The sequence below is a fragment of the Branchiostoma floridae genome, chromosome 9 (assembly GCF_000003815.2).
Source record: "Branchiostoma floridae strain S238N-H82 chromosome 9, Bfl_VNyyK, whole genome shotgun sequence".
NCBI classification, from domain to species: domain Eukaryota; kingdom Metazoa; phylum Chordata; class Leptocardii; order Amphioxiformes; family Branchiostomatidae; genus Branchiostoma; species Branchiostoma floridae.
In genome coordinates, this window is record NC_049987.1 from 5491002 (window position 1) to 5507400 (window position 16399).

Here is a 16399-nt window from a genome sequence, read left to right on the forward strand (position 1 = left end):
GACAGAATGATATTCCTCAAATTGGGACTGTTAATACAAACGTCTGAGCTACACACACACTTGCTTGCATGTTTTGTTTTTATTAAAACAATATTTTCAATAGGTTTTGTAATTTTGTGCATGGAAGTCTTCTTGTGAACAGGTCTGAATATTACGTTTAGTGTAGGTGTTTTGTATCAACTGTCTTACAATAGGTTGTTATGTCCTTTCTTCCAGAAGGAAATTGTGTTCTCTTAAGTTGTGAGTTCTGATTGGTTGCTACGATTCCAGGTGTGGTGGGTTGGAAGGTTGCTAGGTTACGGCTGTTGCCATGGTAACAGGATAAGTCCCTCTACAAGGCCTGATTGCACATTGTCTTGCTGGTTTTTAAATGCATTATGCTTTTTCCAATGTTTGGTAACAAATTGCTTGAATGTAGACATACAACATCACTGCATGGATCTTGAATAAACTGAGTCCATACAATTATGTGCATGCTTTGTTATGAGATCGTGATATTTCAGTACTAACCTACAATGTACGTAGTAGAGCTGAAAGATTACATTGTAACTGTGTAGAAGGCACTCCCTGCCTGGCTATTAATGTCAGTTTGGTGTTCAGAAGTACTGAGTTTGAAACCATCTGTGCTGTGAAAGTGTCTGTTTCTTTGTCACATCAGTAATTGAAGATAAGTTTTCCAGCAGGCTAACATTGGGGCAAAGAAAGCTTAAGAATATATCTAGCTGTCATAGATTCTATAAAACTTTTAAAGTAAGCACTGTGAAGTTCAGTCACCTCTGCATATATAGTTCATTCACCTAACAGGTGTGGTCAGAAAACATTCAGGCTCATAACATAGGTGGACTGTATCTCTGGTTAAGTGGCACTCAGACATTGCTGTTACAAAAATCACCGGGTTTATTTACCCACAGAATCATCCGTTTGTGTATTTCTGTGGTTTCTACATTGTTTGTACAGACAATACGTCGCAGCTTTCATCTCCAAGTGCTTTGTTGTTGTGCACACCTCCGCTGTCGCGGCGCTCCCTCTGTTCTTGCCCCCGGTGATATTTTGACAAGTCTCGACACAAACAAACACTCGTAGCCTTTGACAGGGTGACATTTTGGATGGGATGTTCCCGCCAAAACAGCGCTGTTGATTCGAGAAGCAGCAATAATATTAGTTTGTAGCCTAGTTGTAGCGATGCATATCTTCAATCATACCGCTGTTGTTTGTTATGGTGTATTTTTAGTATTATCTCGACATGTCTCCTCAACCATAAGCACTCAACTCTCACGCTCACTCACTATCTGGTTTATCAAAACACCTGTTGAAATATTTATTGTATTTCATACACAATTCATCAAACAGGATTATATTTTGAAAACTTTGTGTGGGCAATCATTTGCTTTCTCGACCTTAAAAATGACAGTCAAACAAAAGTTTGCAAAATGTATTCACAACTAATATTGATACCAAACCAAACAATGCATTGTCAGTCTAGTACAAGTACATGTTTGTATCCTAGTTGCAGATCTTTGGGGCAAAATTGTATTTGTTTTGGGCCCCAAGATCTGATCACACGGTACGCAGTTGAAAACTTCTTACGATTGTGTCCATCAGAGGCAGAGTGCTTGAAGATGAAAATAAAGGTTATGTTGTCAGGATGCTACTGTGTTATCAAACGTGTACATGTATGTCTGTACATGTATATGATGTGTTTCAACATTGTTTTATTTGATTTTGAATGTTGGGTGTATATAAGGCCACAGCAAGTAAATTTTATGGATGACATCCTCTGCAGACTGCAAAAATAATGAGATAGGGCGGAAAAAAAACAAGATGGGTAAAAAAAACAAATTTTCAAAATAGACGTTGTAACAAGACTTGAAGTGACAAAATATGGCATCACAGCCAACAAGGCATTCATTCCTGTATTTAAGAAGTGCACCAGTGTAGTTAAAGTGACACTAGTGTGGTAGACTAGTATCATTAGCCATGTTGGCAACTACACTCATAGCTTCCATAGTTGTGCCACTTTTACAACTATCTATCAAGCTGCACCTCTGCAACTACAGTCAATGCTACAGAGTCTCTAGTGTCAATTCTACATTCAATGATTAGGTTACAACACAACCTTTACCCATTTTCGTCTATCCGGCCTTCCCTGAAGAAGAAAAAAATTCTTGTTTTTTTTTCTGAAATCAGGCGAAAATTAATGAGCGCGCGGATGTCATCCATAAAATTTACTTGCTGTGGCCTAAGTACGTTACAGGTAGTTACATTACATTTTTATTGACTTGTATAATGCCACTCAAATGTACATGAATTTTCTTGTCCTATTATATTTTGAAGGAAAAATTTAGTAAATGGACAAAGTGAAAACAAAGGGCTGGGATGAAAGGGATGAACTTCACCTTAAATTTTGAAGTTCAAGATATAATACGTGTGTCTTAAAGTAACTGTTGGAACTCCAGAAAGATGAGTATTGAGTAGACAGGAGAGGATGTGTAGTGTTGCTGTCTGTTATTGTTAACCGCCAGACCAGGGTTGTAGCCAGCACCCGTCCTTCCATCCTTTGACGGAACTTTGCGGCTGGGGACGGAAAAAAATTTTGCCCATTCCGTCCTCTGTGAGCAAAATTTAAACCTCAAATTGCAGGAAATAGTGTTTCAGAAGGTCTAGATTTCAAAATTTTCCTTGGGAGCATGCCCAGGGACCTCCTAGGAATGCTGCGGCAAAGCCGTTCAAAATTGAGGGGACGGAAAATGATTTCTGGCTGGCTACAACCCTGCGCCAGACTTTAGGAGCCAGTATTTTGGCCAGTAGGCACCACATAACTGTAAACACAACCTGCGGAAATGCCGCCTTCTGTTCAGGCAGGACTCACCTGGGGCGACAACAATTACATTTCTTGGTTTTCATTTTTTTTTTTAAATTGCTGAAGAGGAAAATGAAATAAAGTATAACACCAACTCTCATAATTCCACCAGGTGCCTTAACTTTGCCACATCAAAAACATTGGTATAGAGGCTTTCTTATGATCGTATTGAATACCTTATGCAAACGTCATGGCAGGGTGTTGTCACTCTTTCTGAGGAACCCCTCCCTTGAACTGTTCCAGACTCTTCTGCATCTTGCAGTCTGTGGCCAGGTGGGGCCTAGGTGTTTCTGCAGGTTGTCTCTCCACCTGGTGCATGGCCTCCCTCTGCAAATATTTGAAATATATACACCTCATGCAGGATTAAATCACTTTAAGTTTTTGGTGGTATTATGGCATCTGGTAGAATTGGTCAGAGTTAATGTTATACCTGTGTGCGCAAAGTTTGAGAATATTAGTCAGATGTACGTTTTCCAGGTAGCCCTTTCTTCTTATTGTCTGCTTGCTGAATTTTGCTAAGAAATGTCCCAGAAGCAAGACAATCAATTGATGTGGCCAGGGCCAGGGGTTAATTTAAGGAGACGTTGTTCGGTAGACAGAGAAGGAAGAGCTTAGATGGGTATCTTAGATAATGGTGGTTGCCTTAAGCAATGCATATACAAGCCTTATCTTAGCAAGTATTACCACAGTAACTGTTCTTATCTTCAAAAGTATTTTTGTTTTGTCTGTAGGAGTTAGAATAGGATTAAGAAACAGTACAATAGTTGTTGATGTTAACCCAAACTCTTCAAATCTTGACATCTATCAAATCATAAGAAAACAGGTTGACATCTATGATCTGGTCCTTATCTTTTCTGTCATTGTTGTTTCTGTCGCAAAGGAATTCAAGGCAAGATAACACTTGATAAAGATCAAAACATTTTAAATTTTGATATTTATCAAATTGAGACATTTAATTGTTCATCAACCGTAAGAGGATTTTTTACTCGAAGAATTTTTTATTTTCGGAAACACCTGGTGACTGATCCCCAATAGGAAGTAATGATTATTATGAAAACTTATCAATAATTATTGTTAAATTCTAATTTGATCAGATCAATCTATTTGAGGTCAAATTGATATATTAATGTACTGTAGCAATTTGTTCATGTTGCTAGAAATGTAAACATTGTGCTTGGTACAGAATGTAAGGTACAATGTACCTGTACGGTACAAAATGTAATACCTTGGATAGCATTGTCCCAACAGTTGGACGTGGTAACCCCTCTTGTCAATTGAGTACCAAAGAGGGAAGAGATTTCAGTATATGAACTTGGTCTAGTGTTTTTCCAGGTTATGATTTGGTAAGAAATGGACTAATATACAGGCAGTGAAGCGTAAAACCCAGGCTACAGTGATGACAGAATTATGGCACCGAGGAGTGCAGAATTCTATGGTGTCGTGACAAGCCCTCCGTCCTTTTCCCCGGACTTCTAAAGGTGATGTTTTGGTTTTCTCGGTCGTTACACGTCTGAAGGGACGACCTCACAGTGCCGCCGCATTCCGTGCGCGTTCCCGCCGACCCGGATCCGCGTCCCGCATTCCCCGGCGTTTCTCCAACAATTAACTCCTGTTTGGTTAATTGGGGGTGTGAGTTTGCTGTCTTTAACACATGCATGCCCACCTTTCTGTCTTTAATTGAAAATGAGGTTAACAAGAGAGTAAATGGAGTGCAAACTCAACTGGAAAACAGCCTTTTAAGGTAAAGGACCGACAAGACATATTGCTTTGTCATCTGCCAGTCGTATTTGTCTGACAGTTAACTTCTGTTCGATTTATCGTGTATAAGCTTGCCGTGCTGTCTTTAAATCATGCCAGGTTGCAAGCATTTTTGGCCGCAACTCAGATAGGTGTGTCCATTACAATGGCGATATGAGTAGTGTTCGCCTTGCAGTTAGTAGGCTGTGAGTTCCATCCTTGACCGAGTCAAAAGACTTTCCAAATGGTACATACTGCTTTCTCTGCTTTGCACTCAGAATTTTGGAAAGCGTAAGGGAGTTGAACACACAGACCACCTTCAGCATTCAACTGTACAGTATTCTGTTGGTGACATATTGCAGTAACAATTCAAAGAAGAGAAAGACTAATAAGACATAAATTCCAACTTGACACATTTCAGTGTATTTCTCCTTGAGTTATGGCAAATTCAGTAATAGGCATTTGACACATATGATTGCAATTATTGCGATTATAATATATAAATTAAGCTGATTTTAAGATGCACAAAGCCCACTCAAAGCTGATGCTGCAGCTGTGACCGCTAATGTTGCATCAGTACAAGATCTGACAATGTCCCCTTCATCAGTTAATCCTCACTCCTGTGGTCCAGTTGTCCTACCCCCCAGCACATGGCACCCCCGTGCCCTTATATGGCGTTGGGCTTGACTCCTGGCGTACTACATGACGTCAGTCCGTGTCTCAGGAGGAACGTTAGACGCCTCCTTTAATTCTCCCCCAGAAGCTCCGTGCTATAAGGGGAGGGTTCGGCGGGACATCTGCTCCCTGGAAATGTTAATTGGCACCTAGTTGCGTGTTCAGTATCTTAGACAGTTTTTTTTTGTTTAATAGGGACAAGAAGAGAATATAAGAAAACCTAGAGTAGAGAACATACATGTACATGATATACAGGGTTCTAGTCAGGATTTTATTTTAGCATAGTGGGAATGGCATGGTAGCGAAGCAACCAATCAGGAGATTGGTGTGGAAGGGGGTCATTTTGAAAATGTAGACTTAGTTAAAAGTTGGCACTCTGTTAACATCACATGTAATTTGAAGGATTTTGGGGTCAGTTTTGAGTGGCATATCATCATTTTTCATTGTTCAGACATTGATTAGACATTGTTGAACAAGAAAATGATAGCAAAGCACCACTACACTAGTTAAAAATTAGCGTAGTGGCCCTTATTTTAGCGTAGTGGTCAAAAATTTTAGCGTAGTGGCCCACTACGCTAAAATGCACTAGCTAGAACTCTGATATGTATCATATAGCAATAGCAGTAGCATGCGTTGTCCATTGGTTACATGTAGCAGATATGAGTGAATAAAATTAATTGCTCAACAATTGCACAAGGTACAATGTATGGCAACCTCCTGTGGCTCCTCTTGGTTAGTGGCTCTGCCACTAGTTGTACAGAACATGAGTTTGAATCCCAGCTGCTGCCATTCATCTGCCCTGTATAGGGCTGGGTACCGGTACAGAAAATTCAGGTCCAGGTCCGGTTCAGGTCCAAAGGATCAGGTCCAGGTCCGGATCTGAACCTGGACCTGATTCAGTATGACTCATACCAATGGTCCATTTCACTACAAAGAAATCTGTTTAGTGGAGTATTAGACTTACACTGGCATTTTAAAATCCTACAACGCTAACTGCACCTGTGCGATTGGCTGTAAAACTTGGTAGAAATTACTATAAACTCTAGTCTACTTCACTCTTGTTATTTTCTTCCACCTGCAAGCGCCAAAACGTGTGAATGCCTGATAAAATAATCTGTTAATTTTCTAATCGGTCCAACATCCGGTCCACCTAATTTTTTCAGGTCCGGTTTTTCTGGACCGGTCCAATAAGAAAAAGCGGTTTTGTACCGGTACACTGTACCGATACCCAGCCCTAGCCCTGTACGCTACTGAAAAGGGTTTGCAGTCCTTGGGATTGTGTATTAAGCCATGGTCTACTAATTGTTTTACATGTTAAAAAGAGCTTGAGGAATTGCCCAGGTCTTTTTAGTCATAACCAGTATAGAAGATAAGTAAGCCAAACTGGATGGAGATCACGTTCACTATGTCATGCAAATTTCAATAAACATGTAGATGTCATACATGATTCGCACTACAATGTTTATTTCCTTTTTTTAGAAGATGAGGGTAGCAAGGCCAGCGTCGCCTACGGAGGAGTCCTGGAGACGGTAACCCGTGGCAACAGTGGCATCAACTACCTGCAAATGGGAGCAGATGGAGGGGAGGATGCAGCAGGGAGTGGTCCAGGGAGGAGGCTGAACTACCTGTCCATGGGGGCAGGGTTACAGGAGAATGGTCCACGGGTAAGTCAGGTGTGTAAGGTGTGTAGACAGTGAGAGATGGGGATGGAGGGAAGGGGAGGATGCAGCAGGGAGTGGTCCAGGGAGGAGGCTGAACTACCTGTCCATGGGGGCAGGGTTACAGGAGAATGGTCCACGGGTAAGTCAGGTGTGTGAGGTGTATAAGTTGTGTACAGGTGTGACATTGAAAAGAATCTATAAACAATTTTGAGACTGGAATGTTTAAGAGCAAAGTTGTCTTTTTCCATTCACTCATTTGTGTATTGTTTTTTGTTGTTGTCAGCCAATCCATCCATACTACTAACCGTCCATGATGTTATAGTTATTGTTGATGTTTGCTGCTTTGCATTGCTAACACACAATCATGTACCCCTGTTACAACTACCCAGGATGACACATCAGAAGAACCTTCTACCAAAAGAAGCAGCTACCTGGACATGGCAGCAGCAGCTACAGAGCCTGATGATGTAATATTGTCACTTCATTTGTGCATACGTGTGTGTCTCAGGGTTGTCCAAAGTTGTGCAAAACTGAAAGAAAATATTCCCCTTTGTCTAGAGAAATCACACATTCTACTACGCCAAAAAGTAGTTACTCAAGCAACTGGATATGGTTTTGAAACGGTCAAACGTTTCGGATAGAATCCACTATCCTTCGTCAGTGACACTGAAGTGATCTGGTCTTTTATACTCTTAACTATGAATGAAGACAATTTCAGATGTCCAATAGGAAACGTTGTAAGACAATTCAGAATGAAGACTATTTGGATTCCAAAGAAAACAAAGGTAAGGCAAACTCAAGCTGAAGACATTTGGATTCAAAGGGATAGCAAGGCTAAGACACAGTTAATGCAAATGAGTCAATTAGCTTCTGTTGTTTTGGTTGCAGGAGCTAAAAGTTGTGTGAAAGTTACTACTTTTTGGCGTATCTTATTACCAGGTCCTGGATGTTTAACCTACATCGACACACATTCTACTCTTTGGTTTAAGCAAGGAGGTTGAAAAAGGGAATGTCTTTTTCAACCTCCTTGGTTTAAGGAGTGATAACAGAAGTGTAAATATTTTGAAAATCACTAAACTTGAGAGCCTGACATTATATTGTATCTATAGAAGGAACCCATGTCTTGTCTTTCCCGTTGAATCATTTCATACGCCTGCTAACTTTATCATGCAAAAAGTTCATGTCATGCAAACTAGTAACGTGATCATGTTGTCAACATCTGTTTGTGTGTTTGTTTTTGTTTGTTTGTTTTGTTTATCGTATCCATATCCATACCACGTGTGTTGCTAACATGATGACATATGTGCTCACACACAGGAGCCAGCTACAGAGGACCCAGCTCCAAAAAGAACCAGCTACATGGACATGGCTGACTTAACTGAGTCTCAATTGGCAGAGTCAGATGATCATGATGTAATCAGTTTGGTTATTTGACTGTTAGGCCACACCAGTTCAATTTCTTGGTTCACAGATATGCACCTTTCTCACGCAGCGGCCATCATAGATTGAAGACGAGGTCAATGAGGCAAACAAACAAAAGTTATTTATAAAATCAGCTCCCATTTAGTATTTCCCCAGACCACAAAAATTTTCACAATGAAAGATCAAATAATAAATATTATAACAAGTGTTATACACCGAAATATGTAGCAATTTATAGTAGCGTAGACTGATCCCACTGTCCCTTAAGAGATGCAAAATAAAAACATAATAATGCAAATATTTGACAGACATGCAGCCAAGTCTCTTATTGGATGTTTTCCTGATTGGCAGGATATCATTGGTTGAACTACTAATTATGATGGACAGTCTTTTGTTTGCCTCATTGAACTCGTTTTAGATCTATCATGGCCGCCGCATGAGAAAGGTGTATTGTAAAGATTAATTTATGCCAAATTGAAATATCAACATGCAGATTCTGAAGGGAAGAGTCTGAAGGGAAAATATGTACATTGGTAGCCTTATGACTTTTTTTGAGATTGTCCTTTTGATAAAATTTTGCACAATAATGTCAGAGAGCCAACAAATTAGACTGGCATGGCCTTGTGAACAAGTAACTCTGGAGTTCTTGGGTGTGGTGGTTTGGTTTTGTCTAACTTCTCTTTTCAGCTGATGTTTTCATTCTTTTCCTTTCTTTTGCAGTGGCTAGTCATTTTCAGTTCTACTTTTAACTTACTCATAAGGTGTAGATTGCAATCATTCACTTAGCCATTCAAAGTCTTTTTCATTTTTAGTCGAGAAATCTTTTAGTAAAATTGTCACACTATGCTATGCTATTGCTTCTGAACTCCTTTTACTTCCCTTGTTGTAAATTATGAGTCCTAGGATACTTAGTATACTCTTGAATTGACAAGAGTCATTTTAAATTGTCATCTATAGATGCAAAAACACTTATTGGTTTCTTTCTCATTATTTTTCTAGGCCACAAATCGTCCTTCCCGAACCAGGCTGAGTTACGTGGAGATGGCGCCGATGACAGACGATTCTGACGCCGATGATCTAGACGCGATCCTTGAGGACGACCATCCGAGCTTTGTGCGAGGGTCGCTAGCGCGAACCAGCTCTCACCTCTCTGGGATTTCTGGCGGATATTTCTCAAGGAACGATTCGCGAAAACGGTCGGGAAAGTCGCCGCGCGGTTCAAACCGAAGCCTGAAGAAGCGAACGCCGCAGACAAGCCCGGCGACTGCCCGCAAAGCTGATACGGTCACCTACGCCAACGTGAGACTACCAGAGTCATCTAGCGGTGCAGAGGGGGCTACAGGGGGTGCACACCCCTCTCATGCCTACACAAACGTTATGCCTGCTGCTTATGTGTAGTTCGAGGTGCAACATTGAACTAGCTGATGTGTTGCTGGACAGTCTTACTTAATGCTGAGCATATCAATCTGTATGTGTAGGAGGGGACCTTAAAACTTTGTAATCCATTATTCTACAACAAGTGGCCCAAGCTATTTATACACGAGTGCCTCAACTTACATGTACTGTATGTGTAGTAGGCATTGCCAAAAAGTTGAAGCTCAAATAATGCCATGCAAGAAATTATCAGAATTTTTTAAAACATATCTGTCTAAGTATGAAACTAATGAAAACAATTTTACAAAAGAAATCTTAAAGTGGTCCAATTTTGATCTTCCTACTTAAATGTATGGCTGCCAAGCTAGAAAGAGCTGAAAAGATGCCATACAGGAAAGCATTTACTTAATATTAAGAATGTCAATCTATGTGCCTTAAAATGAAGGGACCAAAATGTAATAGTATTCAAAGGTGGTCCAAGCATGCTACCTTGTGGGAGTATGCCTAGAAGATTCCTGTGTCCAGCAGGCAGCTAATATGGAGCTGAAAAATGTGTTGTTAAGAAAGACTTGTAATACTCAAAAGCATATCATGACCTATGAATACATATGTACATGAACAACTATGTATACAGAAGGGACTATACAATGTTATGGAACTCAAAAGTGGTCCAAACATGCATCTTCGGGAGGCATGTTACTTTGGAATGTAGATTTATCAACAACTTTACTAATCGCTATGCAATCAACTTATCATTATCAATACTGAAGTTTGGTACAGGCCATTTTAGATGTGGGGGTGTCAGTGAAGGTTGAATTGAAATTGTTCTTTCCTGTCTGAATCCCATGCTGATCCCCCTCAGAATCAGAATGGTCTTTTCCATTTGCAATTCATACCTAATGCGTATATTAAGATATCAAATAAGCTATATGTAGATCATCAATTATTATACTTCTTATACTTTTGATGTTTTAATCAGTGAATATTTCCCCTGGAGGGTCAAGGTTCAAGATCATTCCAATTTTTTACTCAATAATTTGCTCGATATCAATAACAATTTATTTGTGAATCTTATCAAGTATTTCAGTCTGGCTACCCCTTTGAAAGGGAGTGATGATTGGTGTTATGAAAGTATTTTGTACTTTTAATCACATATGCATAGTTATATAAATATAGGCTTTTATATTTTTACACAAGTCTGGGAAATGTTGCATTGTATGTATATCCTTAATGCAGTATTATCTAATGTTATTGTTTATCTTGTAAATAAGGTGCTTATGTTGAGTAGTCAAATGTGCTTAATATGCAATGTCATTTAAGTTCTGTTCCTTATCGCTTGGACATTTTAAGGTTGAAATTAAGAAAGAGGGCAAGATGCAAACAGAGAATAGGAAATTTGAATCTGACTATATGATATATCCAAACTGGATGTGTTTGAATATAATGTTAGTTCACATTTATCCAAGGGATAATCTATATCCATTGTTTTGTTAACATGTTGTCTAGAGAATAAATCAAGTCAATAGACGGTGGTCTCAAGTTGAGATATTTTCAAACTAATTAGAGAGAAAAAACTATTGCAGTTTGAAACCACCATCAGTCGACTCGATATCCCCAAATACCTTATCTTTAAAAACAACGGATATAGGTTACCCCACAGATAAAGGTTGAGTAGCGCTACAGACTTTCCTCTCAAACTGTTTTCATGTTGATCTTGTAGTTTGATATTTTTATGAGCCAAGAAACAAAATATTAGATGAGTGTAGCCCTGAATGGAAAAGTTTACAATAAAGAAAAATCTTCCAACATCCCTTGTGCCAAAAGTCTTTAAGTAACCCCTTTGTGAGCCGCAAGTTACTGTTAATGCAGAAATGTTCGCGGTGGATTAATGTTCGCGGTTTGCGCGGTGACCACTTCACTGCGAATTTAAAACCACCGCGAACGTTTTTCTACTATGATATTAGATTGCAGTCTATGGTGTTACCGCGAACTTAAATCCATCGCGAAAAGTCCTTTTTCCCCGCTACCGCGAAATTAAATCCCCGCGAACTTAAAAACATTTACAGTATTGTGGCTGCACTATGTTAGATGTAAGATAAGAAGTGCCCCCAAACCCCTTTAATGTCCTCCTGTCAGCACATTGACTCAAGATTAATGACCGTGGACTTAATTACAAAACCTTGGGAAAATCCTGACCTTAACCAGTGTAACTTTACCCTAAGTCTCACCAACTCCATTTCTTGGTTTTGGGACATTTTCAAATAAGAAATCAGCAAGACGACCATCAGACAAGGGTTGGCAGCACCTTGTGCCTGACTATAGTATTCAATCCCTGAAACTGTATACAGTCCTAAATGTCCAAGAAGACCGCTCGGGATAAAATCAGGTCTATAGGTGGTCACTATAGGCAGGATCCTTAATACTTGTGTCAATGGGAAAAATTATCTGAGGCCACCAAAAAGTGGTTACGTTGCACAGGTGGTCCTTATGCAGGTGGTCATTTTAGATGTACATATTTGACTGTACCAAGGCAAATGTACAGATTTATTCCTCTGACTTTGTTTTCATGTTCCAGTTCAACATTACTTTTAAAAGCCTGAGAACCAACAAATGAAATTGATGTACAAGTCATGTAATTCTACCCAAGCCTGGAGTGGAAGCAAGCTCTCCCCAAGGAGAAAATCTTAAGACTTTCCCTTCCTGTAACTTAATCTTAACTGTACCTAAAGCAAGGAAATCCAAGGTCAGACATAAGGTCATGCTGCCCCCCCTCCCCCCAAAGTGGCGACACTTGTGTTGTTACCTGTCATTTCACATTACATTTTGTGATTCCTTGAGTATTGTAGACTGACTTTTGCTGAACACTTAGGTGATAATGTGGTTAAACCTTTTATTGTTGTTCACTTTCACAAGACCTCAGTTTTCCCCCACAAAATATGATCAGTCCTTACATTTCCTAAGACTGGAAAAATCCAGAGTGCTATTTCCCTTAGATCAATGACAATTGTGTGACAAGTTACCTTTTTTTCTGTATCTTAGGCCACACCAATTTAATTTCTTGGTTCACGGATTCGCTCGCTCCTATTTTTGGGGAAAAAAAATAAAAATAAAAATTACCACTCAGCAAATTTTCACCATTAATGAAGCTATTCACCAACTTTCTGGTGTAGCAAAGTGGCCTTTATATTATAAGCTACTTAAATTGTGGGTACAGGTGCTGTTACTGTACAATAATAGTGTTTTTGTACTTTTTTTCAAGCTGAAAACTTTTTTTCTTTATGTTTTGGATTAGCCGTTACCTTTACCCCAACCATTTTACAGTTTTTATTTTTATTTCGCCCTCTCGCTTCATATTTCTTATGAAAAAATCCGTGAACCAAGAAATTAAATTGGTGTGGCCTTAGCTTTGTACTTAATTTTGAGACTGCTTTCCTTTTGCATCAGTAGTTTCTCTTCCTATTCCTACTTTCCACAAAAGCCACAATATTCCCATGTAACCAAATCCTGCCCTCTTTTCCCTGAAACAAGCAGACCATCTGGTCATGCTAAGTGCAGGAAGGCACAGGAAACATTTCCGACACAAAAGCTGGTGTTTTCCCCAAAACAGGGACAAACCTGTTATCTGGAATTGTTCCTGAATATTTCCATAAAATATCGGGCTTCCGGGTAACTCGATACTGACCTGTTTACCCCATACAGGACGACCATTAGTTCACCTGACATCACAATCTGTTATAAACCTCAGGCCACTCCAAATTATTGCCTTCCTTTTCGTACAAGTAAACAGATGAGGGCTGGGAAGAAAACTTGGTTCTGAGAACCTTCACTCTGGTTTTCTCATTTTCTGTCCATGTGTTGGGTGTTAGCAGGCTTGACTTCCATCACTTCCACCATTCCAATGTATTTTCTTTGTTTCAGTACATTTTAAAGTAAAAAAAAATATTGCAATGAAGTTAAGATAAAAACAGCAGACTTTAATGAAAAACTTGGATCTTATACTCGCAGCTTGAAATTGTTCAACGAAGGTGTAAACTTTTCCTTGGAATCTGTTTTAAAATTGATATTCTAGGTCAGCATTGCATTTTGAAAACTGGGAAGTTCAACCCAAACTGGAGTGGCTTAGTAAACTTATTGATAAATGCAGCTGTACTTGATAGTTCCTAAAAGTCTTGCCTGTGTAACTCATGCAATATCAGAGAAATTTGATTTAGAAAATGTCACATAACGTCATGTAACAACACATTACATGAATGTTGTATAATTGTACTATTGCAACATTTTTCCATGAAACAGTACTTACTATTTCATAAAAGTCTTCCTCTATACAAGGTGAACAACCTTAAGACTAAGTAGTTTGGGGTTATATAGGACAAGAAAAATGAGAGCAACTGAAGACAGAAAATATTAGGCTGTAACCAAAGCAGCCAACAAACACACAGGCCAACCACATCTGACATTGACCACGGCCTTGTTAAACTAATGAGTCCCAGATGTTGGGATAATAAGACTTAGTATTTGATATCGGAACAGGATAAGATAAAGATTGTGCAGTTATGCCTGCTCTTGTTCACAGGAAGGAAATATAAAAGAGATTTTCATTTCCATATTGAAACGATCTAAGAAGAAACCTTCTAAGGCTAAGCACTAAAACTTGTGTTCTTTAAGGTTAGATTCTTCCAGTTTTTGCTGACCTAAAAAATACACTAAAGAGGTAAATGCAGTAGTTGCCGAAGATCAAACATTCATTTTTCTTTATCTGTATATGTTTTTGGAATACCTTGGCGCCAAAACACTCTAAAACAGTGCCTCTATTAGTTATGAACATAGACTACAATATACAGAGCAATATTGTCTGCAGTCTTGATGGAAAAGGGCCCTCAGTCATGCTCCCCTAGGTCCATAATTCATACCTGATGACAACAACTCTGTTAATGGATTAGATGTGTACAATCCCGCCTGATTAGGCTAAGCTTTAAGTGTTAATCCTCTGTAGAACCAGGTGCTAATCCTGGATAATGAAGCTTTTGTTAAGCTTTTAAGACTTAATCCCCAAGCAGATGTAAGGTGTAATGGAAGGTAGTCATAAGAAGATAGAATATCATCTAAGAATTACACATCCTTGACAAATGTGTCTGACTTAAAATGGCTGTGCCATTTTTTAGAAGTTCTTGACTTTTTGTATACCAAGATTGTTTTTGTTCTATTCTCTTTCGTATTCATAATTGTGAAGAGAATCACAAGGTAACGTTACATCTTAGCATGCTAGATATTTTGTTATGTGTATACTGTCATATCCTCACTTTAAATGTGTATATCATTCATAACTCTCGCCACATCAGCTTTAATAACATTTTTCATTGCGCTTTGAGAACGTATTGAGTTCTTGCTAAAATTGTAACCTGTGCGGATTTTGAAGAGAAATTGTTAGATTTGAAAGAAATGTTGAAGCCTCTTGGAAGTACATGTATTGCCATTGTCTAGGTGTGGATTCTAAAGATAGAAAGTTGAAAGCTTATGTACATAATACGCTGCTGATAAAATGTAAAAATTTATTAAGATATATTAGATATCTCATTCACATTGTGCCTTACTTATTACACTTTGTAGATTTACCCCCTACTGACTAATCGATATTGGACCAAACTTTGACCAAACAATGACCAATAAAGATGCAATGTTGATATTTATGTACAAGTAGCTACGTTCTCATGATGTTGCTGTTTTTAACTGACTGAAAACCATATGTACTACGGAAATAGTATTATAATTATTTTTACATTTTACGGCATTTTACGGTACTACAGCGGAACCTCTGGTTTTGATAGTTGGTGTACAAGTTTTCTAGCCTGAGTACCATCCTCCGTACTGGTAGTGACCGCTGGCCCATTACTTTCGCTTGCTAACTCCGTGGTTAGCAAGCGAAAGTACTGAGCCAGCGGTCACTACGCAGGATGGTACAAGTACTCAGGCTATAGGTTTTCCATCTGTAGCAACTATATTATATTGAGTTGGGGATGACAAGTGTCTTGAAGTTTTAGTTCCTATATAGGCCTGCTGTTTCTTGTCAAGACCTGCACCCATCCTACACGCTTTAGTTTAAACTTGCATTCCGTCATTCCAAACCTCCAAGTCTTTCTCCTCCGCAGTTTTGTACCAAATATCGCCACGCCGTTCGGAAATCGAGCGGGAAAAACTCGCGCTTCGCGTGCCTGCAGCTGATCAGCTCCAAATGTCGGCAGATATTTTAATTGACGGGAACTGAATTTAGCAGAAAATGTTGGGATGCGTGTTAAAAAGTGTTTTAAAGGGGGTTCACACGTGCGTACATATACGTACACATACGAGGTCCGCATGAAGTTCTTAGTCTCTACCAGGCTCCACAGGTTGCAGGGAAAATAGTAGAAATTGGACAAATATAGTTGCATAACTTGCTAAAGGAGCTGGCCAATGAGTATGGTTTACGACCCAGCTAACTCCTCTGGCACGTTATCTGTCTATATTTGTCCAATTTCTTTTTCCAGGAACCTGCGGAGCCTGATATACATGTGTATACGCACTTGTGTACCCATCTTTAGAGAGTATGCCGAGTACGTGTGTGCGGTACCAGTGAACCAGGTACTTCTACACACAGGTGTGTGCACACCTGACGCTCGCCGCTCGCGTGTGGATG

At 39.3% G+C, this 16399-nt stretch overlaps 1 protein-coding gene across 1 annotated transcript in view; it reads left to right on the forward strand.

Annotated features, from left to right (window-relative positions):
- The window catches only part of LOC118423552 (proto-oncogene tyrosine-protein kinase ROS-like), a gene marked incomplete in the record, with an annotated part of 94796 nt that extends 83259 nt beyond the window's left edge, over positions 1-11537 (forward strand). Inside the window, 5 exon segments of the mRNA XM_035831746.1 lie at positions 6752-6874; positions 7011-7072; positions 7323-7400; positions 8251-8346; positions 9355-11537. Coding sequence (XP_035687639.1) covers positions 6752-6874; positions 7011-7072; positions 7323-7400; positions 8251-8346; positions 9355-9753 — 758 coding nt within the window.
- Between the last annotated feature and the right edge of the window lie 4862 nt (positions 11538-16399).